This window comes from Eptatretus burgeri, chromosome 14, assembly GCF_056783735.1.
Source record: "Eptatretus burgeri isolate ZD-2024b chromosome 14, Ebu_testis_v1, whole genome shotgun sequence".
NCBI classification, from domain to species: domain Eukaryota; kingdom Metazoa; phylum Chordata; class Myxini; order Myxiniformes; family Myxinidae; genus Eptatretus; species Eptatretus burgeri.
The window spans coordinates 71,544,975-71,572,796 of NC_140974.1; the positions used below are offsets into that span (position 1 = coordinate 71,544,975).

The following is a 27,822-nucleotide window of genomic DNA, read 5'->3' on the forward strand; positions in this document are numbered from 1 at the left end:
ATCACATTTTCGGCCCTAAATTACTTGATTTTGGTCCTATGCAACATCCAGTCAATTTGAAAATGTGATTAGCGTATTCCTTGACCTGAAAAACATATGAAATGATATATTACAAGCCTTATTAGTCACATTAGAGAAGGAAAACATGAAAAAGGTCAATTTTTGGCCACCATTTTGAATAAATTAAGGTTCCGGGGGGTAAAAAAAAAAAATATTCGACCGGATTCGGATTCAACATGGAAAACGGCCACAGAAATGCTATGCACAAAATTTCAATCATATTTACCCAACCCTATTTTTAGTAAAATGGAAAAACAACCTCCCCCTGCTCTCTCGCTCCTCCCTCCTCTCACCCCTCCTTGCTTACTCCTCTCACCCCTCCCCCTCCTTACTCATACGACCCTTTCCCCCACCCTACGTATTCCCATCAGCAAAGTGATGCGTGCTATTTGCTCGTCTTCTAATTAATATATATTGTTGCGGTGCTGACAGTTACGTTAATCCCCCAACCCAAATTATGGTGACGGGCAGTCAACATTGCCAGCCCAGATAGCCGAGTGGTCTTCCTTAATAGGATGCGGACACATTGATCCTTGGAGAATATAATGCATGCGGCAGGGCGCAATGGCAGAGCAATGGAGGCGCAAATCGATGTACATCACGGGGGGTTATACTCAAACCCCACGACAAATACATGGACGCATCAACTTCAGATAAATGTGGGAATTTAATGAAAATGGACAAATATTTACAAGGCGCAATAATTCAGAATGTAATACGTTTGGTAAACTAAAGTCTAAAGTCGAGGCACCTCTTCACATAAACAAGGGAAAACAAAATAAATAAAAAGTTCTTCCTTTATTCTGGCACTTATGCCAACTCACTGATGGGAAATAACGGTCCTCTTGTCCTTTTTCAGAGGCGGACAGTCTGGGCGGAGCCTCAAGCAGACTTCAGCCAAATCCACCTTGCCTATTGGCGCATCGGTGCACGTGACAAACTTCCAGTCTCGCAATCATTCCTGGCCTACGATGCCATGTTTGTGGTGCTGGACGAACGGCATGAAGCAGCCATTTGCCAGAATTACTGAGCGAAAACGTGAAGTGCTCATAAAACGTCAACAACAATTATCATCTCGATGTTCAGCCCGATATGAAAAAGAGCCAGTTAGTGTCTATAGAGCTGCTGAACGAGGTGTCAAACTTCTATGGAAAAAGACGGGTGTCAACATCGGTGAAAGAGGTGGGTGTCGAACGTCGGAAAAAGGCGGGTGTCGAGCCTCCGTTGTGCTCACGGCTATCTCGCGTGCATGAATGTGTGTCGTGAAGAGAAAATTGAGCTTTCCATAAGAGAGGGAATCTATTCTTTACCCTTCTCAACGCATCACAGTTAGAATCCCACCAGACATGGGGATGGGTCTATCCTGGACATGCATTTAGGGAAATAACTGTCTGAGGACCTCGCTGTTTGTAGGCATTCGTCGGTTTTGATTCTGACATCCGTAACAATATATATATATATATATATATATATATATATATATATATATATATATATATATATACATACATATATATATATATATATATATATATATATATACATATACATATACATAAACATAAACATATACATAAACATATACATATTGTTATATATACAGTATATATATATATAAAACATTATATTGTTCCTGGAATGTTCCGGAGGAAGTTTTGCACCAAAGGTCATAATCCTTCACCTTTGACCTTTAAAGGTCACAAAGGTCAAATTTTCAAAGTTGTGGGAATCGAACCGGGTTTTCGACCTTCTTCGATGAACTAACTCCAATGAGCTATAGCACGTATCCTGTTTCCTTATTTTAATGTCCACAACATTGTTTTGTGACCTTTAAAGGTTATGCAAAGGTCAAATTTTTTAAGTTGTTGAACGAAACCGGGTTTTCGACATTTTGCAGCTAATAACCTGTCACTCGTACCACATCAAGTTGATCATTATTATAACTTGGTCAAACATTATCACATTATCTCATCCCTGACTTCTAAAACAATCTACATCGTCAAGTACCGCTGGTGAACCATCGTCGTCTTCAGACTTGTTTAATTATATGTTGTTTTAATAACTTATTTTTTCCGAATTTTTCTCAGATGTAACGCCAGATTTCGACATAATTATTGAGGCCATTAGTTCTGATCGGAAAAATATTGAATCAAATTTGGAATATCAGCTTTTAAGAAGTATGTGCAATAATCTAAACCAGTAGCCAATCACATTGCACCAAGCCTCCTCACAAAGCTAATCAGCATAACAGATGAACCGACAGCCATCCCTGCCAATATATATATATATATATATATATATATATATATATATATATATATATATATATATATATATATATATACATATATGTATATATTGTTGCGGGCCGGGGGGTCGGGTGAGAAGACTACGAGGTTGGGGAAGCTCTGTCGATTCCCACCAGACTCCCTGCCCGGAATTGTAGGCCGTCGCACACGGATAATTCCGTGAAGCGGTGGGTCGCTTAGGCCTAAGTCACATTTGCTCTACGGCGAGGATACAGCGGCCGTACGCCCTCTGAATTGACAGAAACGTGCGGCGGCCGCAGAGTTTCTGCGGTGGCCTCAGGGTGGCCCTAAGCCGTTTGGCTATATTTTACAGGCCGTAAGGTCGCCGTGGAATTATAACGCGGAGTTATAACTTTTTTCATTTCTACGTTCGCCGAAGTAATTCGACAAGCCGAAAAAAAACTGGTTAAAAAAAAATTAACCCACTCGTTACCGTCCGTCTGGCCGCACGTTCACCTTAGGCCCCCCTGCGGTCGCCTTGCGGGCACCTTGCGTCTGCCTTGAAAATTATATGGCCGCCGCAGGAACGCCCTAAGGTCACCGTGCGACATCAAATCAAAGACCATATGGCAACCCCACGTTTTCGGTCTTCACAATTTATAAATACACCGTGCAGCTCCCCGAAAAAATAAAAACATATGTGACTGCTACATTGTGTGACCGTGGAAATACTGCAGCCGCCGTATAATTGCTTGTGGCATAGATTTTGGAGACCCCACGGCTGCCGTGGCAAATGTGACCTTGGCCTTAACCGACCGTGGACGCCAATAACTCAACCGCGTGACCGAGGGCCCTCCCGTCTATGGGTTAATCGGGTTACCTAATTAACCACGTGGTTTAATTACCGGGGAAACACGCCCTCAGTACGCCTTGTCTGAAAAGGATCACTCTACCGGATCGGATCACTTTACCGGATCGGATGCAGCCGAGCGACACTGCCAAGGACGTACCGGCGAAAAGGAACGGATCGTTAGGAATAAAATCCCGGCTAAACTTGGATACGGACCATGCTGGATCAATGGAGGAAAAGACAAAAACTAGCAGGGAACATTCCTAATAGTAATAATTTATTAACAATGGGCGAGGAAAGATATGTGGCACAGTGAAGATTTATTGGGGTGTGTTGTGCAGAGATAGAAAGAAGCGTCGTGCGACAATAAACAGGCAACTTACACAAGGGGACACAGAGCAGACTTAACGTGGAAATAATAACAATAACAATGATAACAATTTTCTACAGTCTTACTTAAGCAGACAGGCGCCAGCGCGCGCACACACACACACACACACACACACACACACACACACACACACACACACACACACACACACACACACACACACACACACACACACACACACACACACACACCGATGAAGATGGAGTTTTGCAACCATGGAGGGGGGTGAGGGTTGAGGCTATGATCTCGGTACCTGTGTGCCTGATGGGACGACGTGCCACCAATACGTTTCGGGGGGGGAGGAGGGGGGCGCTCCGGGGTGCGGTACCCAACAGTGGGCGTGTTGCCCTTGGCACAAGCCACATGTGTGGAGACTGTGCTCGTGAAGGTGGAGCTTCAGTAGAGAAGGGCGGAGTCCAGAGGGTGAGGGTGGAGCAGTGGGCGGGATCAGGTAGGTGGATGGGGTCGACCTGGTGTGGGCGGAGACGAGGAGGTGGAGTCGAAGAGCAGGAGGTGGGTCATGTCGGTGTTGACGAGGCGTGGGCGGAGACCAGGAGGTGGAGACGAGAACCAGGAAACCACAGACAGTCAAGAGAGAGACTGCCCCGACTTTTATAGGGCCCACAGCTTGGGGGGAGGGGCAATGCCGAATCCAAACGTCATCACTCGAATCGGGCGCTCCGATAGGCCCGACTCCTCACGTGGCCCGCAGCTTTGGCCGGAAACCGCCTAACTTAGTTTCCGGCAAGGCCACCCCAAACAGCGGCAATATTGCGCTCCGAACCCACGAGATGGCTTGAATCGCCCACACCGAAATTGGCACGCAAATCATCTTGCAAAAACACCCGGCGAGGGTCCCGCATGCCCGCTCGGGTGTGCGACCAGCGTCGATCAACACGCTCGTTCCGCGTGCGCCAACGTGGCCCGCACTATACATTCCCTGGCTCGATTGCAGCCTCGCTGGCCGCAGAGACGAGAAGACGTTCACCATCCATGGAGAATCCACCGCTGCAAGCGAGGACCGAGGTACATCGCCATGGATAAATCCATGCACGTTTCACGAGCGGTGTACGTGTCTGCTTTCGAGCACATTCCATACAGTGCGCGCGGTTCCGCCATTACGCACGTAGCCAGTGCTCGCGTTCACACGACTCCGCGAGAGTGTGCGCGGGGCAAACACCAACATGCGTCGAGTATTGAGGTTAAAAAAAGAGCAAGCCGCTTCTACCCGCACACTCGTATCCTGCCCTACATGGCATGGAATCGGCTCAATTGGCCTCTGTATGTGTTTCGTGCAGCGTGGGCGTCGTGCTGGCCTTGTTTCCCGTGCCGTGAAAAACACCATTCGTGCAATATTGGAATCATTGTAATTGCTCCAGCCATTATTGTGCTCGGCACGACAACATTTATCAACATTTTAAGGGTCACTAAATCAGTGATTTTGTGATCTCTCAATCTGGTACTTTGTCATGCATTTTTGGCATATTTTCATTCTTGTTGGTAATGAAAACCTTCGAGAATAAAAGGTATGGCTTTTAAATGCTTATGACTTCACTGTATCGTAGTTTTTAAGCAGATCGTTTTGTGCACATTTGAATGGGCAGCCATTTTTTCCCATGCTCCATCCCTACATATGGAGTACGATCATACTCCGACCATGATACTCTTTCACAATCCAATCATCATACGGATATATATATATATATATATATATATATATATATATATATATATATATATATATATATATATATATAATGTCTGCATGTAGGATGCAAGTGAACTACTGCTTTCAATCTGTAAGCATGCCCCATGAGCCTACATACACAGTGTTTCAAAACAGTGCAGTGGAAACTCAACAACTCTTCGGCAAAAGGATGTTTTTCAAAGAAAATTATTTATTGTCAAATAAAACAGATATTGTGGGTATCTCACTTGAGCAAGTCAATGTTCCCTGCAAGTAAACAAGGATACATTTTAATTTTGACATTTACAAACGTATGAAACAAGTATTTCGTTCAGTGCACCGTTACTTTTGAAACACCCTATTTATATTATGGTTCATTAATTCGTTTTTTTTTTTAGATTATGGTTCAATTTTTTTTCTGTAACTCTCATAGAACTGTATATCTGTATGAAGAAATCAAAATGATCAGTTCCACTCATCGCTTGAAATACCTCGATGATTAAACCCTTTTGAATACAAGACCTTGCAGTGTGAATGAGGCACGTATGTGTCACCGCATGATGGCGGAGACGGGCAGGAAGGAGTTCAATCTTGATCTCAGGGAATTGCACATATAGATATTGTAATCAAGGTCACAGAAGTATTTGCAGCTTCACTTCAAACCCAACAACTTGTTCACATCATCTTTCAAGTGATGTTTCTGAATCTGTAGAATAAGGTGCAACACAGGATTTGAGAGGTGACGCAGACAAAGAAAATATTTATTTTCCACTATCCTAATAATGTTACACAATTCATGAAGAACTTTTAGTGCCGGATATAATGAAAGGACCACGCATAACAGGAAAAAAGAACATGACAAAGAGGGTGGGGATACACCAACAGCTTAGTTTTGAACCAGAAAACCCGATTTTAAAATCCCATTAAAAACAAATCCTTATGGTACGGATGCGATACCCGAGAGAATGTCGCTTCCTTCCATTGGAATCATTGTAATTGCTTGGATCTTCGTTTTGACCCAGGAAACCCGTAATCCAAGTGGCTCCAAAATCTCAAAATCCAAAATCATTTAAGATTTTGAAGACCCTTTAAATATCCTTAAGACCCCATGTGTCTGTGAAGCCATGTGACTATATTTCTATTAATCACATACTGTTTGAATATCAGTGTCACCCTGACTTCACGTAGTCTATTAATTACATACTATTGTAATGTACCTTTTAAACCTTTTCACCCTTAAGACCCGAAAAGACCTTGAAGCTCGTCAAGACACATAAGACCCTTAAGATGCCTTACACCCTTCAGACAGTTTAGGCAGCTTGGACCCTTGACCATTTCGAGCTTTAGACCACTTGTACCTTTTAGATCCTTTTCACAAGGTTGAGAGATTTGACCATTTTGACCCCTTGGACACTAACTACTTTTGGAACGTACTCTTTCGACCATCTCCAACCATTTAAGCGCACACTGCACAAACATCTATCATCTTCTTGCAAAACACAGACTACTGTTTACTTTTTTTCAGCAAGTAATGTGCAAACTTGACCGACCCAGAGAGTGGATACTCTGATATTTAATATATAAGGAAGAAAGTTTGTTACCTCCACCACTGAAGGTGGAGGTTATGTTTTCACTCCTGTCTGTCTGTCTGTCTGTCTGTCTGTCCATCTCTGTGTGCACAGGATATCTCAAAAAGTTGTGGATGGATCCAGATGAAATTTTGTGGACAGGTTGGGTGTGTGACAAGGACAAAATGATTCGATTTTGGTGAAAATTTGGATCTGGATCCGATGATGAGAATTTTTTGAGCGATTCTTCACCATTGAGAGATAGGAGCTCAAAATGATACAAAGCAAGATATCTCAAACTTGTGGACAGATTCAGCCGAAACTTTGTGCTCACATTGGGTGTATGACAAGGAAGACTTGATTTAATTCTGGTGAGGATCCAAATCTGGATCCAGATCTGATTTTTAAAAAGTGATTCTTCACTGTTGAGAGATAGGACTAAACTAATATATAGCACAATATCTCAAAGAGTTCTGGATGGATTCGGATGAAACTTGGTGAAAAGGTTGGGTGTCTGACCATGACAAATTGATTCGATTTTGGTGAAGATCCGATTCCAGATCTGGATACGATAATTATTTAACTATTATAGTGATTCTTCACCATTGAGAGGTCGGGCCAAAAATGATTATATAGCATGATATTTCAAAAATGTATTGGGCCCAATATGTTCTCGTGGATCAGACATTACGTGGCAGAGGTATGCTCTCTCCCAAGTGCCCTTCTAGTTTGTTTATGTGTAACATATTTGTTTATGTTTATGTGCCCTTCTAAAAAAAAGACCCCAGATAAAACCAGATAATTGGCCTTCAGGCCTCGATTGGTCTTCTGCTTATATACTACCTGCATTTTTTTCCCCCAGGAGCGATCGAGTAATTTGTGTTGTGAAGGTCGTGTGTTGAGGTTGTTGCCATTTGTTGTCAACACAAGTTGAATTATTATAGTGTTTACACATGTGCCTGCTATTAAAAAGCTTGCTTTGCACAGGTTTATTGTAACACCTCTGTGTTCAGGCCTCGAGTGAGTATGTTGCTTGTACTGCGTTTTTTCCCTGGGAGCGATCGAGTAATATGTTTTATGAAGATCGTATGTTGAGGCTGGAGCGATTTGTTGTCAACAACACAAAGAGTATTGCATCGATTTGCCCTGGGAAACGCCGGGTATTTCAGCCGTGGTATTATAGTAGTGGCCAAGGACCCAGACAGTGCAGAGCCAAACAAAAAACATTTTTACAAAAGCATTTTCATTAATCACATCAATAAATACGATCACAAAGCAAATGTGAACAAGAAAACGAGAATCTGACAATGCAGACCCTCGCCAGGACTCTTTTGAGTGGTGTATTTTTATAGATTTGAGGGTAAATCCAATATGGCTACCAAACCATGTGACCTATGACATAACATGTGTGAACGTTTTGTTCCTCATGGACAGGCGGTCACACGTGTAAAGTTTACATATTGCTTAAAACAATATGGCCGCCGAATCACGTGACCGATGATGTCATCAATTTTTTTTTCTGTGGACCATTTTATCCCGAGATGACCCTCAAAATTTTCATACTGATCGGATGTGGCGATCTAAATATATAATTATGACGTCTTAACGAAGCACCGATGACCTCAATAAAAAAGCACTCATTCCCCATGAGGATTCGTTGCTTCGTATCAAGTTTCAATTTTTTCCTTGGTGTGGTTTCAGAGGTACAGAGGTGCAAAGTTTTTCCATTTTTCCAATATGGCTACCACACCATGTGACTCATGTCATAATTATTGAAACATTCTAAGAGTCGTCCACACCAATGGTGAAATTTTCGTCTCAATCTGACATGCAGTTGTGGAGAAAAACATGAAAGTTCTGTGCATACAGACAGACAGACAGAGACAGACAGACAAGCAGACAAACAAACGGACCCAAATGCAATACCCTCTCCTTTGGCGAGGGTAACTATGCTTTGTGTGGCTTGGCGACAAGTCGTGAGACACTGTTGATTGGTTGTGTGAGGCTTTAAGTGCACAGTGATTTGCTCCTGGAAAGTGATGCCAGTACAATGAATGTTATTCTTTACTGTTTACCTGATCTTAGAATTCCAAAATAAAGAAATTAAAGCTACAAACACAACAAAGAGTGAGCCTCGGACCCACGGGCTTGCCAGTGCTTGTTGAATTTGCAAGTGCATATTTTGCTGTTAAAACCAGATGCAAGTCATTGTTTATTTATGATTGAGAATTGGAGGAATACAGAGGATGGTGCAAGGGGTTGGAGGGTGGGGGGAACATTTATAATACCTTTCCTGTGGCAGTAGTGGGGAAGCTTTCCATGAAGACCACATATTTGGGAATCTTGTAACGTGCCATCTGCAACACGAAAAAATAAGTAACAAAAACAACTTTGGTCATAAAACTTTGGTGAATGACAGTGAATGATCATTTCACAGAATCAATATTAAATGAAAAATTACTGCTACTTGGAAAGAACAATCTTTGGAGATGGGTGATGGGTTAATTCCACCATCTTTAGCTTGCCTGTTCGAAGAACATCGAGCTATATAGTGCAGTAGATCGTAGAAAAATCGTGCAAATTATGATACAAGCATCAAATTTGGCTTTTCTGTTCTGCAGGGCTTTCTGATCAAATCTGCCCGATTGGCCATTTGGAAATCCAAATTTTGAAAAAAAAAAAAAAAAAACTTCAAAAAAATTTGAAGTCAGCTGGCTGAAATTCTTGAAGCGCAAGTGAACATCCCAGACAGAGAACCAAGGGGAGATGCAGTCATCATTGATGGCTCGGCACTTATCAATGCCCAACCTCCACGCACTTCAAAGATATTTGATGACTATGCTAAAGAAGACATCATCCCAAAGGTGGAATCCTATGGTGCCAGGTACGAGAGGGTGGACGTAGTGTTTGATGTGTACAAGAAGTCAAGTCTGAAGTGCGAGGCAAGGTCGAAAAGGGGGCAAGGAATCAGAAGAGTGACAGGAACCAGTAATACCCCAAGTAGCTGGAGAAGCTTTCTTCGGGATGACAGCAACAAGACTGAGCTGTTTCACTTCCTTGCGGAAAAGATGTGTGAAGCACAGACGACAAGCACAGTCATTGTCACAAAAGGAGAAGATGCCATGAGCAACACATGGAAGTTACTGGATGCTGTGTCTCCATGTTGGCATGAGGAAGCTGACACTCGAATATTTGTACACCCCAGGGATGAAACGACGGATGGTAGCAAGTCCATTATCATTAAGGCTAATGACAGGGACGTACTCGTCATAGCAATATCTGTACTGCCATCCTTACAGGAAATAGGTCTTGAGAACATGTGGATTCCCTTTGGCGAAGGAGCCAAGGTGCGATGGATTCCAGTCCATGAGGTAGTTTCTGCAATAGGGCCTGAGAAAGCGAGAGGGATCCCATACTTCCATGCGGTCACTGGATGTGACGTTGTGTCTGCCTTCCGCGGTAAAGGGAAGAAAACTGCATGGCAGACTTGGAACGTCTTTGATGGTGTTTCTGAAACATTTACCAATCTCAGCCAGCATCCAACATTGATTCGTGATCTTGACTTTTTTGAAGTTTTTTTTTTTCTTCAAATTTTTCAAAATTTGGATTTTCAAATGGCCAATCAGGCAGATTTGATTTGAATCCCCTGGAGAACAAATGTGCCAAATTTGATGCTTGAATCATCATTTGCACGATTCCTCTCAAAAATTGCTGTTATCTGCCCCACTAAAGCGATACCCCCGGCGTGAGCGTCAGCGTAAGCGTGAGCGTGAAAATGTTAAAGTTTTGGTGCAAGTTATTTCCTTTCTCATTTTTTTATCTACCACACTATTTTTTACTGATTACAATATACAAATACATATATTGCTTTAAAATTATTTGGATCAGACCTCACTGCAATGCTTTATAAAAAATATTATTAGACTCGCCTTTTAAAAACGATAAATGTATAAACAGGTGAGCATTGGGTGGCTGTGACACCAACTCTCTGGTTATGACATGACTTGTACCACTGACTTCCACCAGGTGGCACTATACGATGCACATTTACCTCGAGAGAATTTGGGTCCTCCCCACCCTGATCCGTCAGGACTGAATTTTTCTTTATTCTTCCCAAAACCTCCCTGGGCACCATGTGAGTACAAGCACAGGTTTTCAACTCATTCCGTCCAGCAGCTTAAGAATGCATACAAGTCATACAAACAAATCCACAAATAAACAAACAATTCTCAAACGAGAGAGTTCATGGAACATCTTACCCCACGCAGTCTTGACAAAAAGGACATGGGAAGACTCTTTTAGAACTCTTGCCTTGCATTTCCGAGTATGATCTACATTTCCTTGAAGCTGCGATTTTGTCTGAATCTCGATATTCCCCAACGCTGAGTGGGAGCGACAGATTGGTCAAGATGGCGTAATATTTTGTTCAAGTACTGCTAAACTGGAGGTGTGGGGAAGCGTCAACAAGATAATTGGTTCACGAGTCAATAAGTGACCACTATATTCGTTATGGGTGTGTGTCTGTCTGTCTGTCTGTCTGTCTGTCCCGAGCATAGCTCCGTGGGTTTTGATTCGATCCTGATAAAATTTGGGTGGGAGGTTTATATCATGATCGAGTTGTGTTTTCCTGAGAATGGGCGTGCTGCGTCCATTATGGGTGGAGCCACGCCCAAAAAACGTGTTTTTAGGGGGTAGCCGATTTCAAGTTACATCTTCTCCGAGGGGGTTTGTCGAATCTGGCAGGAGTTTCGGTATTTGGTTAGTCCAATGGCACCTGCATAGCCCCACGGAGCTCGATTTTTCATTTTCGTCCCAAGGTCAAGGTCATAAGGTCACAAACTTAGAAAATGTCAAAAAAATCAATAAATTTGGCATCGAGCTCCAAGGGTTTTCAACTGTTTCGAATGAAAGTTGGTATACAAGTAGTGCTCTTTGAGTACTACAACTTTCATCATTTACGTTTTTTCCCGATTCCCGAAAGTTTGCCCGTGGCGTCCCCTCGAAGGTCAAGAAATAAAAAAGGCGAACCGCGTACATTGCTCGTGAACCATCGCCGTCTCCAGACTTGTTGGTTCACGAGTCAGTAAGTGACCACTATATTCGTTATGGGTGTGTGTCTGTCTGTCTGTTGGGTAGTCGATCTCGTCAAAAAAAATGTCAAAAAAAAATTGATTTTTTTTTTTACCCTTATTATCAGTATTTCCGTCGATATGTTGGGTAGTCGATCCAGTCGAAAAAAATATCTCCCAAAAAAAACTTTTGAGATTTTTTTTTTCTACACTTATTATCACTTTTTCCGTCGATATGTTTGTCTGTCCCTCTGTTCGATCCAGTGCTCCGTTTATACAATGGCGATTTCGATGAAACTTGGTTGGTAGGTTAATACCATGACCTAGTTGTGTGCAAATGAGAACCGTTGCTATGGACACCACCGTTGCCAGGCAACGGAAGTTTTAATTTTTTGAAAAATCATAAAAAAATTTATTTTTTCGAAAATCAAAAATCGGGCCATGAGCAATTGTAGGCAGTACATTCAGCCATATTGTCAAAAATTTCCAGCCGGATCCTATGAAAACTGTCGGAGAAGATAGACTTTGAATGAACCCTGGTCGAAAACTAAAAAAATGAAGTTCGTTATATCTCAGAGACTGAGTCAGATATACATGAAACTGGTATGGTAGGTTCATGGTATGTCCTAGTTATGTGTGAGAAAGAACCGTTGCTATGGACCCCTCCGTTGCCTAGCAACGGCCGAAAAACCTCTAAATATGGGGGTATTTTAAGGAAAAAACAATCTGCATCATTAACCCTTGAAGCTCGAATCATGAATTTTCTTGTGCTTAATCCTCAGGTCATTCCCCATCGAACGGGCCCATCGCTTCAGGTTCTATTGGGTAGTCGACTACCCATGTCCACCTACCGGCTTGTCTGTCTGTCTGTCTGCCCCGAGCATAGCTCCGTGGGTTTTGATCCGATACTGATAAAATTTTGGTGGGAGGTTTATATCATGATCTAGTTGTGTTTTCCTGAGAATGGGCGTGGTGCGCCCACTATAGGCGGAGCCACACCCAAAAAACGTGTTTTAGGGGGTAGCCGATTTCAAGTTGCGTCTTCTCCGAGGGGGTTTGTCGAATCTGGCAAGAGTTTCGGTATTTAGTTAGCCCAATCGCACCTGCATCGCCCCACGGAGCTCGATTTTCATTTGCGTCCCAAGGTCAAGGTCACAAGGTCACGAACTTAGAAAATTGCGAATTTTGACATAAAAATCATATGACCGCCCAAACTTTGAGAGCTTGGATGACAATATTTTTTATGCATAATCTTGAGGTCATTCCCCACCTAAAGTCTTGAAACCATTTTGCTCTATCTCAAACACCTTGCCCGTGGCGCCCCCTTCAAGTTTGTTTTTACACCGATTTCATCAAAGTATGGATAATCCGAGGAGTGTGAAATGCCATAGAGCCTATATGACGTTATGTTGTTCTTGGAATGTTCCAGAGGAAGTTTTGCACCAAAGGTCATAATCCTTGACATTTGACCTTTAAAGTTCACAAAGGACAAATTTTTAAAGTTGTGGGAATCGAACCGGGTTTTCGACCTTCTTCGACGAACTAACTCCAATAAGCTAAAGCACGTATCCTGTTTCCTTATTTTAATGTCCACAACATTTGTTTTGTGACCTTTAAAGGTTATGTAAAGGTCAACTTTTGAAAGTTGTTGAACGAAAACCGGGTTTTCGACATTTTGCAGCTAATAACCTGTCACTCGTACCACATCATGTTGATCATTTTTATAACTTGGCCAAAAATTATCACATTGCCTCATCCTTGACTTCCGAAACAATCTACATCGTCAAATACCGCTTGTGAGCCATTGCCCTCTCCAGACTTGTTTATGTTCTAAAGTGTTCAAATATATAATTCAATTGAAATAAAATAAAAAAGGTATTAAAGGGTGAATAATATATATATATATATATATATATATATATATATATATATATATATATATATATATATATATATATATATATATATATTTCGGAAATTTACCTCTCTCGATGCATCATTTACACCACCGTATTTAACAAGTTAACTTAGTTTTTCGTGTGTTGTTTGTATCCTTTAAGACAGCTGTAAAAACAAGTCTGGAGACGGCGATGGTTCACGAGCAATGTACACGGTTCGCCTTTTTTATTTTTTGACCTTCGAGGGGACGCCACGAATAAACTGGCGAGAATCGGGAAAAACGTAAATGATGAAAGTTGTAGTACTCGAAGAGCACTACTTGCATACCAACTTTCATTCGAAACAGTTGAAAACCCATGGAGCTCGATGCCCAATTTATTGATTTTTTTGACATTTTCTTAGTTTGTGACCTTGTGACCTTGACCTTGGGACGAAAATGAAAAAAAAATCGAGCTCCGTGGGGCTATGCATGTGCCATTGGGCTAAACAAATACCGAAACTCCTGCCAGATTCGACAAACCCCCTCGGAGAAGATGTAACTTGAAATCGGATACCCCCTAAAAACACGTTTTTGGGCGTGGCTCCACCTATAATGAACGCAACACACCCATTCTCAGGAAAACACAACTAGATCATGATATAAACCTCCCACCCAAATTTTATCAGGATCGGATCAAAACCCACGGAGCTATGCTCGGGACAGACAGACAGACAGACAGACAGACAGACAGACACCCATAACGAATATAGTGGTCACTTACTGACTCGTGAACCAATAAGTTTCCAGTGTGGAATGATTTCAGTTTTGTTTCACTGCCAAATTACCTTACTCTGTGCACATGTGTGCTCGGGATGAGATTCCATCCAATTGGCCAGAGTACTGCTAAACTGCGAGTTCAAGTTCCGATTAGTGTTCTACACTATTCAGAATATAAAATTGACTTGCAATTAAATAGGTCCTCCATCATCGTGACATCTATGGACAGGCAGGCAGACAGACAGACAGACGGTGAACCAATTGCTTCACCCCACCTTTCTCTTTATGCATGGGGTAATTATACATAGTATGACATGATACCTTGAGTATTCTTTTCATCGGAAACATTATCATTCGGAAACAAATTATGGTTATTTGTTCTTTTCTTTTAAATGTTTCAGGATTGTATTGACAATTTTAGTGAAATAGACAGCTTCATTTTTCTTTGTCGAGAAAAATAATGGCAGTATTTGATCATTTATTAACTTATTGTTTCTGCATCATCATCAACATAATAATCAGTTGTTATTATTACCCTGTGCACAAGAAGCGAAAGGTGGGGTTTAGTAACTGGTTCATGTCCGTTCGTCCATCTTATCCATTTATGACCATTCATTTGTGATGGAGGAACAACGTATTTAAATTGACTGCGTATAAGGCTGCTTCAGTTGCTCTAAACTTCCAGATTTTTTAAAATGATCTTTAAAATCATCATTTTATAAAAAAAAATTGAAGTACAGGATGGCCTTGCCATTCATGGGTTTCTCTTTCCTGGATTCACTCGATCGCAATGAAGTTTTGATTCAAGGTTTGCGCATTGCGGTCAATGTGCCTGAATAATCGTGGGTTGGTGAATTATTTTCCACATTTATTCACCTAATTAACATGGGCCATTAACCCAATAACCCCCTCAATCTCCCTGACATTATCATCTCCATTAACTTGTCTTTAACGTCGCCTTCATCAACATCACCATCGCATTATTGAATAAAGTTTATCATTATTATTGTTACAAGTCAGTTTCATGGTCTTAAAAACACGAGAAAATAAACCTTATTTCTTGTTCTTGATAACCATTTTATTCATGAAAATAAACACACACAAAACGATGCACAAACTTGTTAAATAAGGGCGCAATGTGGACAAATTTTAAAGTTGAAGTCCCAAACCCAATTTTCCCCATTACCCCCTAAGTTTGCATATTTGCGGTTCACATGGATATTCCTCAGCCAAAAGCATTTTCAAGAATGTAACTCCCCCTCACAAACTGCAAGGCCCTCCTGTATACACCATTACACTGCACGGGTTATCGTATTCTATGAACTCTCTCGTTGTCTGAAAGAAAACAAATACTCTCTCTGCTTGTAACATGCCTTTCCCTTGCAGAATTCCTGTATCTCTTCTTCAGAGATGCTTTTTCCTGCTTTACATTTCACCACCGCACACACCTCCTCCCCAAGTCGGTAATCGTGTGCGCCGACAACCTGAGCAAAAACGAACAAAACAGAACTGTCCCCAGTTCACTCAAAATAACTTTCTCGTAGTTCCATCGATATATCAGTTATCTTGCATGAAGTTCAATAAATCCATCCTTACGTGTGCCTCAATGATATCTGGATGCAAGTATAGGATCTTCTCAATCTCAGCTGGATAGATATTCTCTCCACCACGAATGAGCATTTCTTTGGAGCGCCCAACGATGCTGCAGTAACCAAAGGCATCCAAAATGGCGATGTCTCTGTGGCAGGGAGAGCAGCTATTTACATTTACGCTTGGTTCTGACCCAATAGGGTTCTGAACCACTGCTCATCTTCACTCTTTCATTCCTCTTTTTTCCCGCCTTTGGAATAAACTTCCTCACTCTATTCTTTCCCATTCTTCCCTTCAGGCTTTCAAAACAGCTGTTCACCACCACCTCTTATCTTCCCCCATCCAAATCCTCGATCTTTTCTACCCCCGATAATCCACCCAAGCCCACTTCCTTCAATTCTCCTGCTTTCCTTCCTGAAAGTCCCTTTAATGTCCATCTTCCCCTCGCCATGTTCCCCGTCCCATCCCCATCCCTCTCCCTTCCACAGTTCACCTGTGTCTGTTCCCCAATGTTTTGTCCCTTCCACTCCCGCCCCTCTTGTCTCATGCCTCCTTGCTGTGAGTTGTGTGTTAGCTCTCATACGAGCCTCGACCAAGGTATACAAAAAAAAAAAAAAAAAAAAAAAAAAATAGGAAGAACATGTGATGAGAAAAATCTCGATAAGCCAAACAGTATTCTCAGGGACTCAGCTCTCAGGGAATTCTAACAAATTGGTATGGCCCAGTATTACCAAAGGTTCGTGCGTGGGCTCAGCTCACAACTTGCGCCGTTAACACGGTTGCTCAGGAAGGACGAGCGCTGGGCTTGGGGGCCTGCACACCAGGCGTCGTTCGACCGCGTCAAGCGGCTGCTCACAGAGGATACGGTCCTCGTGCACTACGAGCCTGCGCGTCCGCTCCTATTGGCATGCGACAGCTCTGCATATGGCATCGGGGCAGTGCTCTCCCACAGGATGGACGATGGTTCCGAGCGGCCTGTTTGTTTTGCATCCCGGACCCTGTCCACAGCAGAGCGCAGATATGCCCAGATCGAGCGTAAGGCTCTCAGCCTCGTCTGGGGTGTGCGGAGGTTTCATCAATACCTGCTGGGGCGGCATTTCACTTTGCAGACGGATCACAAACCGCTTCAATTCATCCTGAGACCCGAACGCGGGGTGCCGGTGGTAGCGGCCGTGCGAACACAACGGTGGTGTCTGTTTCTGGGTGCTTACGATTATGATATTCAGTTCCGAAGCACTGAGAAGCATGCTAACTGCGATGGGCTCTCACGCTTGCCGTGTGCGGAGGGTCCAGCTGCGTCTGAGTTGGCCGACCGGGTTGATGTGTTCGCGCTGGGCCAGGTCCAAAGCGGGCCGATCACGGCCAAACAGGTCGCGGTGGAATCGGCTCATGATCCCGTGCTCGCCCGTGTCGTCCAGGCGATTTCTACGGGGAATTGGAGCGATCTGCCTTCGACACCGGCATTTCAACCTTTCATGTCACGTGCATCGGAGCTGTCGTTGGTCCAACGGTGCGTTATGTGGGGAATGAGGACGGTGATTCCACCGAAGTTCAGGCAGCGGTGTTTGGAAGAACTGCATGTCAGTCACCTTGGCATCGTGAAGACCAAGAGTCTTGCTCGTAGCCTGTTGTGGTGGCCGGGATTTGACAAAGACATTGAGCATTTGGTTAAGCGTTGCGCCACGTGCCAAACAGATGCTGATAACCCGCGTCGAGCTTCGGGACTATGGCCTGCACCAGCCAGGGCCTGGCAGAGGGTCCATGTAGATTTTGCGGGGCCGGTTAATGGCAAAATGTTTTTGATTGTGATCGATGCATTCTCTAAATGGCCGGAGGTTGTAGTAATGCAGCATACATCAGCAAACATTACAGTAGAGAAACTGCGGACGATCTTTGCTAATAAAGGGTTACCGGAGATCCTGGTCTCTGATAATGGTCCGCAGTTCATCGCGGGTGCATTTGATGAGTTTATGCGCCAAAATGGTATTCGACATCTAAGGTCAGCACCATATCATCCTGAGACGAATGGCCAAGCTGAGACGTTTGTTAAGATGTTGAAACGGGCTTTGCACAGGGGGGTGTTGCACCTGTGCAGACGGTGGTCGATGTGTTTTTGCTCCATTACAGGAACGCAGTTTATCCTGTCACGGGTGATTCGCCTGCCATTCGTCTCTATGGACGGGCATTGCGGTCCAGACTGGATTTGCTGCGACCTGGAGGGTCAGGGAGTGGGGCGATGTCGCGTCCGACGCGGCTGTGCGGCTTCGATGTGGGACAGCGGGTAATGTTGCGCAATTATTTCCACGGTTCCAAATGGGTGCCGGCGGTGGTCTCTGTGGTGCTGGGGCCGGCGAATTGCATGGTGCGGACTGATGGTGGGGATGTGTGGAAGCGGCACGTGGACCAAATGCATGATCGCTGTTCAGCGTCACCCCCCCCCCCCCCCGCACCTCCCCGGGCCGAACGATGTGGGACCCCCACCTGTAATGTCGCCGGCACCTGACGTTGTATCGTCAGGGCCGGTTGTGCCGACGCCCAGGGGGTCTTCGCCTGATGCTGTCCTACCCGGGGACGTCGGGCAGGCTGGGCGGTCGGGGGCGGTTGGTGTTACGGAGGGCGAGAGTCCGGCGAGGGTGTCACCTCGACCGAGCCGGGAGGCGTCTGAGCCTGGACTGTCTGGCGGCGCTGCCCGTCCGAGGCGGGTCAGGGTGCGGCCGCGGTACTTGGAGGATTATGAGTGTTGATGGGTTTTAGGTGGTCATGTTATGATTGTCCTTTCATCATTTGACTTGTCATTTTACGAGGGGAGGAGTGTGCTGTGTCACGTGATTGGGTTTTCGTATATCATGCCTCGCCCGCTAGGGGTGGCAGGAGTGTACTTCTGGTAGCGCAATAAAGCGGAGTTGATGCTGGCAAGCTTGCTTCTCGTGTTCCACTGCACCTCGTACACTCTATATGGTAATTAACGAATCCATATGTCAGCATAAAGTTGCTCATTAAATGTTTTCACGATTCTAAACAAAGGAAATTACCAATGTTCAATAACAATTATACTGCAACGTGCATGGAAAATTGGGGCAAGGGGATATCTCAGGATTTGTACAAAGGAGCAGCAGACATTTAACATGTGTCGAGACGTGAGGGTTTATGTGTGTGTGCAAACTCTATTTGAGCCGCACACTTGTTAGTACATCTCGAATTGCATAAAAAGTCACAAGTTAGTCCTGTAAAGCCGATTTCCTCCAGTCTCCCCCACCCCCAACCCACCATCGTTTTGGAATGCAAGGTTGAGGCTCACAGAAAAGCTAGATCACAGAATAGACTGTAACATAACAGAACATGAAGAACATAATATAAGTGGGGGGGAGGCACATCAGCAGCAGGATAGAGGAATAAAAGAGAGGGACACTTGGGAGAAGAAGAATGAGATTATGGGGCGGGGGGTGATGGAGGAAACAGAGCAAGGAAAGAGCAGGGGGTGCAAGACAAAAAAAGGAGGTGGTGAGAGAGAGAGAAAGACCACCGACCTGTCTACAATCCGAAAAGGAACAGGACAGAGACTCCGTTTCATCGCAGAAGACGCCAATGATTTCCACAGGGCTTGGTTTCCACGACATCAAGAAGTGCAAGGTGTGAGCACCAGCTCGAATGGAAGAGCAATACTCAATTGAGCTGTGGATGAATGCCAGGTAAGCTAATACAAGTTCAGATTTGTCAAGATAATACTTTGCATGATGGAGGATGCCCAGTCAGTGGCTTGCTTTAGATGTCAACTTGGATATATGGTTTGCCCAAGAAAGATCATGACTGATCGTGAGGCCTGAAAGTTTGAATGACTGAATTTCTTCAATAGGTTTGTTGGAGTATGTGACAAGCAAAATGGTCAAACATTCATTTGTCATGTTTCTCCATTAGCCCATGAGTAGGGGATGACGATGAGGTCGGATGCCGCTCTCATTTGGACAGTTAAGATCATGTAGAGGTCATTAAATGGAAAAAGAAGACAATTTGGATGAATTAATTGAAACATACCAAATGCTGGGTTGAGATTGAAGATTTTTTTTAAAATATAATCGAATATGGGACACCATCCATTGGGGTGATTTGAACAGAAAGGATGAATGGAGATATGTGGAAACTGCTCCATGTTGTAATACTTGCCTCAACCACTCAAGGCCTTCCAAACTATGTCAATCTTCTTGGGGAAAACACCCCCTCCTTCCCACCCTCAATGTGGCAATACCATACAAAAAGGCACAATTAAATGTCCATTGTTGTTTATGAGCTGGTGTGTGTATATATACTAGTACATACCACCCGTTGCTTTGCTGACGGGGATACTAAAAGGGGGTGACAGAAAGAGTGTGGGGAGAGAATGAGGAGGTGGAGGGGAGAGGTGTGGGAGCGAGGAGGGGTGGGGGGAAGGTAAGACAGCATAAGGTGAGAGGAGGGGAAGGCAGACGTGCGGTAGAGTGGTAATTATTATTCATACCGTTTCATCAAAATGATTCTGCATAGAATAACAGTGAAGATGGAAACAAAATAATGTCTGAAATTCATTTTCTTCCGGTCATACCATAAACATGGTCCCGAGACAAACACCACCCGGACATGTCCAGAGACAAATACCACCAGGAGATAAATCACTGTCCACACATAATCACTGCCCAGACACGTCCAGAGACAGAGACAGAGGAGGAAGGGAGTTGGCAGAGAGAATATGGTATGCTTTATGAACACACACACACACACACACACACACACACACACACACACACACACACACACACACACACACACACACACACACACACACACACACACACACACACACACACACACTAGTGCTTGGCTGATATCGGCAATTTTTCGGGAATGGGCTGGTTGGAGTGAGTGTGATAACCAACTACAGCAAGTACTGTGCACAACCCAAACACCTTGAGTAGCTTTCACCGAAAGTCAACGTTACATTTATATAGACGTTTCAGGGACATGTTCACAAACATCAATCTTTATAAACAGCTGCGTGTGACGGGTGGAAAAAAATTCTAGCTCGATAATTTAGAAAACACGTTAATACGGCAAACGGCTCAGAAATTGGGTGTTATTTCACAACAACTCACTCAGGGTGACGGAGCACGGTCCACTCGCTCAGGGTGAAGGAGCATGGAGCACTCGCTCTGGGTGACAGAGCACTCGCTCAGGGTGACTGAGCACGACCACTTGCTTGGGGTGACGGAGCACGGACCACTCGCTCGGGGTGACAGAGCATGGACCACTCGCTCGGGGTGACAGAGCATGGACCACTCGCTCTGCGTGATGGAGCACTGACCACTCGTTCTGGGTGATGGAGCACTGACCACTCGCTCTGGGTGACGGACAAAGGACCACTCACTCAGGGTGACGGAGCATGGACCACTCGCTCGGGGTGACGGAGCATGGACCACTCGCTCGGGGTGACGGAGCATGGAGCACTCACTCGCTCAGAGTGACGGAGCACGAACCACTCGCTCAGAGTGACAGAGCACGGACCACTCGCTCAGGGTGATGGAGCACGAAAAACTCACTCAGGGTGACGGAGAATGAACCACTCACTCAGGGCGACGGAGCACGGACCACTCACTCAGGGTGACGGAGCACGGACCACTTGCTTTGGGAAATGGAGCACGAACCACTCGCTCTGAATGATGTGGCATGGCAAAAGCATCCACAGTGAGTGAACGATTCGTTGAGAATGACATAGCGAGCCACCCCCATCGACAATGTGCACTCGGCAAGTGGGTTAAGCACTCATCCAAGCACTCCAATTGAATGGTTGCTGAAGAACAGTTGGCCACGCTGTTGTTGCATACCATAAAGGATCCCTTTATCCTTAAAGCCAGTCTTCACTGCTCACGCAGCAGTTAATGAAATAATAATAAATCTGCCATTATGCCTGCTTGTCTGTGCACGTGTCACATGTCACATCAGTTCAGGGTCCGCGCAAATGTTATAACTTTTTTTTGAACATACGTTTTTTTTTTTGTTTTTTTTTAAACCAGATTTACTTTGATTCCCTGTCGAGCACCTCGCGAAACCTCCGAAAATATAGACACAGATCTGACAGAAGCTATGGATTGGCAGTCCCTCAGGGGACAGGGCACGAGGTCGAGCGGTGAATACATTAAATCATATAGATAAATGAAGCCGTTTAATTTTGTTACATTCCTAAATATTTTGTTCTCTGAATATTATTCTCCAAACAGTAGAAAAAGATAAGTTTAATGCTTTAGAAATTTCACATTTTCTTGTGTATGTGTGGAGAAGGAGGGAACATAGCCTTACTTGCTTAAAGTAAGTTGGTATATTGGCTTGCTTATAAGACTTGTTATTTCTTTAAATTATCAGATTTTACAACAGATTTTGACACTTATTTAGTCCAGACAATATTGTATCCTCAAAACCGAAATAATATTTCGATGATATACTTTAATTAGTCCATGAGAGTATATCATGGAAAATCATATCGTACAATGCATGAAATTGCTCCAAGCTCCTAATTTGAAAACTATAGTACTTACAAAAGTGATGTATACAAGAATTTGTAGCAATGATGAACAGGCATTCGATAATATGAGTGAGGAAAGTGAAAAAATAGAAAAAATATATTGACTGCTTTTGACGTTTGCACACGGTACATGTTTGGGAGCCTCATTGGTGTGCATTGCTGTCTACGCGATCGCTGATGATTCGCCAATAGGTGATGAAACTGGTCCGGTAACTGAGGGGCTGTGTAGCATTGGGATTATCATGTGTGTACTATGTGTGAACGTCTTTATGGTTGTTGAAGAATTCTGGGAAGGGTTCGATGCAGCATAGCACTTACCTTGTGTAGGTCTTCTTGGGTTGCATTGTGCAGCTTATTCGACTCAAGGAGTGTGGGAGCGGTCAATTATTTTAAAATATAATCCTCATCACTTGGTTTTCGTTGATGAGGTGAGAGTTGATTGGCTATTCCCTCCATTCACAGGTGAGATATGTCGGTGGGCCTTCATATATGTGCTTGATGTGACGGCAGCCGGCTACATCAAGCACAAAGGAAGCCAGCTGCGAAGCCGGCGAAACGTTTCCTGAGACCGAGTCTGCTCTCGCTTTTTTGCTCAAATTGGTGGAGTTAATCTTGTTTTTTTAACTTTTGGTTGGAAGTGCCTTCTTCTTCTTTAAAAAAAAAAATCTATATGTTGTTACGGATTAGTAAATCCTATGTGATTAGAAATGTGAAGTTTTGTGTTAAAGACATGATGCTGATGATTTGGGGATAAAGGCAACTCGAGTTACAGTGAATTACTTAAATGAGATGTAGATGTGGGACAAAGGATTCATACACAGGCATCGTGACGTCAATATGGATTGTCAACAGAACTTTGAAGATGACTGGTGTTGAGGCTGCATGTTTTGGTCAATCGGGGCATTTCATTCGTATGGTAATGTGAACGATCTGGCTGAAAGATTTGGTATGAAAAACAACATTCTGAACCAATGGTTAAGCTTTGATCAATCTGTGGAGTCAGACAGTGTGTCGCCTTGCTTCGAGTGACCTCGCCAGAGTGCCATAAAAAGGTGAAGCGACGAGAGTTCAGGAGAACGAAAAGCAGATGCGACATCGAGGAGATGTTGAAGGTGAACCAGAGATCCAGCTCGAGCAGCGTATGAAGCCTTGGAATGGCGGAGTGCTGGGCACACAGTGGGAGACAGGCAGCGACGGTATTGTGAGCTTTTGCATTGAGCACACAGTGACCACTTACCTGGGAATTGATCCTGTGCATCTGGCTGGTGTACGGCTTCACTTCTGCTGGCGGATCGGTTGTGCTCACGAAGAGCCAACAAAGCACTCGGGGTGCGAAACAGCTCAACGCTAACACCTCACGCCGGCAGCTTCTTCGCGTCAAGGTCGATCACCCCTCCTCATGCCTTCTCGCGGTTCGGCTGGAGAAGCGGTGAGATACCACTCTGTGTGACAATTCCCGCGGGGCTCACTCTCTACACTCAAAGCTGATCACTCATCTGCAAGGTTTGTCTCTGCACGACCATAGATGTTCATACTCGTTTCAACTGCATGGTTGTTGCCACACGGCAAAAGGTTTAATTGCACGTTCGGACACTGCAAGATTAAAACTTTGATTCATGGCACACGTCTTGGTAAAAGGGGGTGTATTATTAAAATGTGAGTGTAGAGTTGTCTTTGTAAAGAGTTGTTGAAGTATTTGAAACTGCATTGAAATATATGTGCATCTTTCATCAAGCGTTGACCATGACTTGCATTTCCTGTGCGGAATTTTATAGTCACTGATGAATTATAATTCATCAGTGACTATAAAATTCCGCACAGGAAATGCAATAATTATTGACTGAATTTTGATGGCATCATCACTGATTGATATTTGCACATTTTAACAGTGGGTTTTAAATAAGTTGCATTTTAAAGTTCCTTCTGTTGTATGTCGCTGGTTATCACCTGGCTCGTCAATTGACTTAAAAGTTCAAAGTGATCGTTTTCATTGTCTCCCGTACTACCCCTTCGAGTATTCAAGGAACAATCGTTTTGAAACTTGGAGGCCGCACGTAACAACATATAACATATAATTTCGATACAGTGGACACATTTACACAGTATCTGGGATTTGAATCTGGGAATCCAGCAGTAAGAGTCATGTACTCAGATTGGTTCAGATGGGAATGCCAATCAGGCAAACTCCGATATATGTTTTGGGGAAAGTGTAATTCTGTATAGTACTAGCTGAAAATGAAAAAAAGAATAAAAACATCATGTTATGAAATATGACACAAACATGTTATTCAACATGGAGTTCTGTAAACTTACATACATCTCTTACCCTGTATGGAACCAGTTGTCAGGGGTTATAGTATTTGCTGTATTCTCCGGATCATCCCAATACTCACGCATCACACAATATCCACGAATACACAGCTCCCCTGGCACTTCAATTGGCTGAATCTCACCTGAGCTTGTATCCACCACCTTTGCCTACAAGCACAACATTAGTACGTTCAATCGTATTTGTATTAAATATTTTCCTGGTTTGTACTATAAATTGACTCGTACATCTCGATTCATCACCAACGTGAAAATCGCATAATTTTATCACATGCAATATGTGGTTTTGGTGAAGCAACTTGGCTTATTTTAGATTGTGTATTCACCAATTTTTCGTTGATGTAAATAATAAATGACATTTTAACCATGATCCTGTATTTTTACTTACAGAGACCAAACTTCACAGGTGAAGTCCATGCAATATTCAATATAACAAATGAAGTAAAATGAAGACCATCACCAGCTGTGGTGTGTGAGACTTTTGGGAAAATGTACGATTATTCCGATATAAGACTCATTTGTGTCTCACGCTTCAATTTTTATGATACTCTGCTGAGTACATAAGAGCTGACGAAAAGTCATTCATTCCTTCATTCGTTTCATGTGCCATGTTCTATTCAGAGCATTTTCTGAGGTTGAAGCTTTTTCAATGTGGGGGAGGGAGATGGGGATGGATTTAACAATGAGTGATCTTAAGGATGGGAAGCTTGTGAGTAAGCTTTCGTCCATTCGACAGTGCATCTTTAATAATGTGTGTGTGTGTGTGTGTGTGTGTGTGTGTGTGTGTGTGTGTGTGTGTGTGTGTGTGTGTGTGTGTGTGTGTGTGTGTGTGTGTGTGTGTGTGTGTGTGTGTGTGTGTGTGTGTTTTAAGTCACTTGCATGCCCCACACTTCTGCATGCACCGTCACTCTGCTAAGCATGCACTGTCTACCCCTCCCCCTCCATATAAAAGGATGAGATACATCCTGTTCTCCTTTGTAATAACTGGTCGATGGATCAAAGAACAAAGTGAGGACCCACGGTCTTTTTTTCTTTTTTTAAACACGGCATCACATTGTTTTCCGTTTGTGTGTGATCTGCTTTCATTTAGGATGTTATTTCATTTCATTAGGAGCTTGGGGTGATGTTATCTTCTCCATTTATCGTTTTATCGTGAAAAAGTTTATCGGATCATTTCTTTTTATAACCACAATACACCTTACTAGGGGTTTTTCTCACAATTCATAACTGATAAACACACAAGCCACCACCTGTTGTGGGGAAGGGGTGGGAGTCTGGAGGAAGGGAGGCCCCCCCTCTCCAAGTGCCCACCCTTCCTCGCCCTTTCCCTTCTCTCTCTCTCTCTCTCTCTCTCTCTCTCTCTCTCTCTCTCTCTCTCTCTCTCTCTCTCTCTCTCTCTCTCTCTCTCTCTCTCTCTCTCTCTCTCTCTCTCTCTCTCTCTCTCTCTCTCTCATATCAAATGATCTTATCATTATTTCATTTTAGCTGTGTATTTGACCTTTTTATTCTGTCTTGTTTTGTATGTTTATGTGTAACTGTTTTTTCCTAAGTTTGTATCAATAAAGGTATACAAAATCTCTCTCTCCACTCTCCCTCCCCCCTCCCTTCTCCTCGCGTCCACCCTTCCTCGCCCTTTTTCTCCCTCCCGCAACCATCCTCGCTTCCCCTCCTCTCTGTCTTTGTCTCAATCATTTCCCCGCCACCCCACTCTCCCTACTTCCCCTGCTCACTCTCACCCCCCTCTCTCCTCCTTCTCCCCTTGCTCACTCTCCTGCCCCACTCCCTCACTCCTTGCTCCCCCTGAAACTCCCTCAACTCTTCACTCTCCCCTCCCTCCTCTTCCCCCCCCCCCTCACGCCACTCCCTCCAAAGTGACAGGTGGTATTTTCTCGTACACAATGTAGCAGATATGTACATGTATATATATAGCATTTCTCATCTTTTTAACAATTTCATATTTAATGTGAAAAATATTAACCTTGAGAGAATGCTGTAAGTACAATTCCAACCTCAAGTCTACAAAATCCACTGATAGAAAGGGTATATTATAATATAATAATAATAATAATAATGAGTTCCCTTGCAAAGAACTTTGACACAGGAGGAGGCCATTCGCCCCATCAAAGCCTGTGCTATTATGAACAATCTAAGGTTGTTTGTCATGTTCTAACCTTTTTAAATACTGAGCATCAAGCAATGAAGCAGAAAGTACTATTTTTTTTTTTTTTTTAAAGTCTTCGGTATGATTTAGTCGGGGTTCGAACTGTCGACCTACCAGACTCAGAGTGGACGCTTTAACCATTATGCCACAGAGGCTGTTGTGATATATTGTTATGTGGATGGGGTTGGGGGGGGGGATCCATAGATAAAATGCGATAAGAATATCTTGTGTTCAAGTAACATACATTTACTTCTGTATCAGGGACCTGTCAGAGGTAAGTCATATAGTAAAACATGCACCAAGTAGGTGGTGATTGTAAACCGAGCAGAATAGGGTAAGCTTGTGTCATGTAAAACCTCCTGTGCAGGCCAGGCCAAATGCCCAGGTAGTCACCACCTCAGGTCCAAATGCCTGGGCAGTCACCTTTGTGACCCTCAATGGTGATGCTACCAAGGTGTGGCCCTGCAACACCTCTCCCAAGTGGTCCTCTCATCGCACTCTTACAGGTGCCTGGGAGTGACCACCTCTATCCCCCAAAGGTGTAACCCCCTCCGGGGTCTGCCCACGGGCCTGAGATTTTCGCTCGTGTGGCAACCAGATGGATAGGGGATGCCCCACAATACTACTAGACACATGCCCATTGTACCACACCTGGAGTTGGACTCC

At 43.8% G+C, this 27,822-nt stretch overlaps 1 protein-coding gene across 3 annotated transcripts in view; it reads right to left on the bottom strand.

Moving 5' to 3' along the window:
• Positions 1-5,428: 5,428 nt before the first annotated feature.
• Positions 5,429-27,822, bottom strand: part of LOC147013577 (medium-chain acyl-CoA ligase ACSF2, mitochondrial-like) — a 91,039-nt gene continuing 68,645 nt past the window's right edge. For 2 of the 3 annotated variants that reach the window (XM_085855485.1, XM_085855484.1), the window contains exons 12-16: positions 24,994-25,145; positions 16,127-16,268; positions 15,904-16,014; positions 9,094-9,162; positions 5,429-5,943 (exon numbers count right to left, since the gene is read on the bottom strand). In XM_085855485.1, coding sequence (XP_085711611.1) covers positions 5,890-5,943; positions 9,094-9,162; positions 15,904-16,014; positions 16,127-16,268; positions 24,994-25,145 — 528 coding nt within the window. In that variant the 3' untranslated portion in view covers positions 5,429-5,889. The remainder of the gene's footprint in view (positions 5,944-9,093; positions 9,163-15,903; positions 16,015-16,126; positions 16,269-24,993; positions 25,146-27,822) is intronic. The other variant, XM_085855486.1, reaches the window with a different exon arrangement.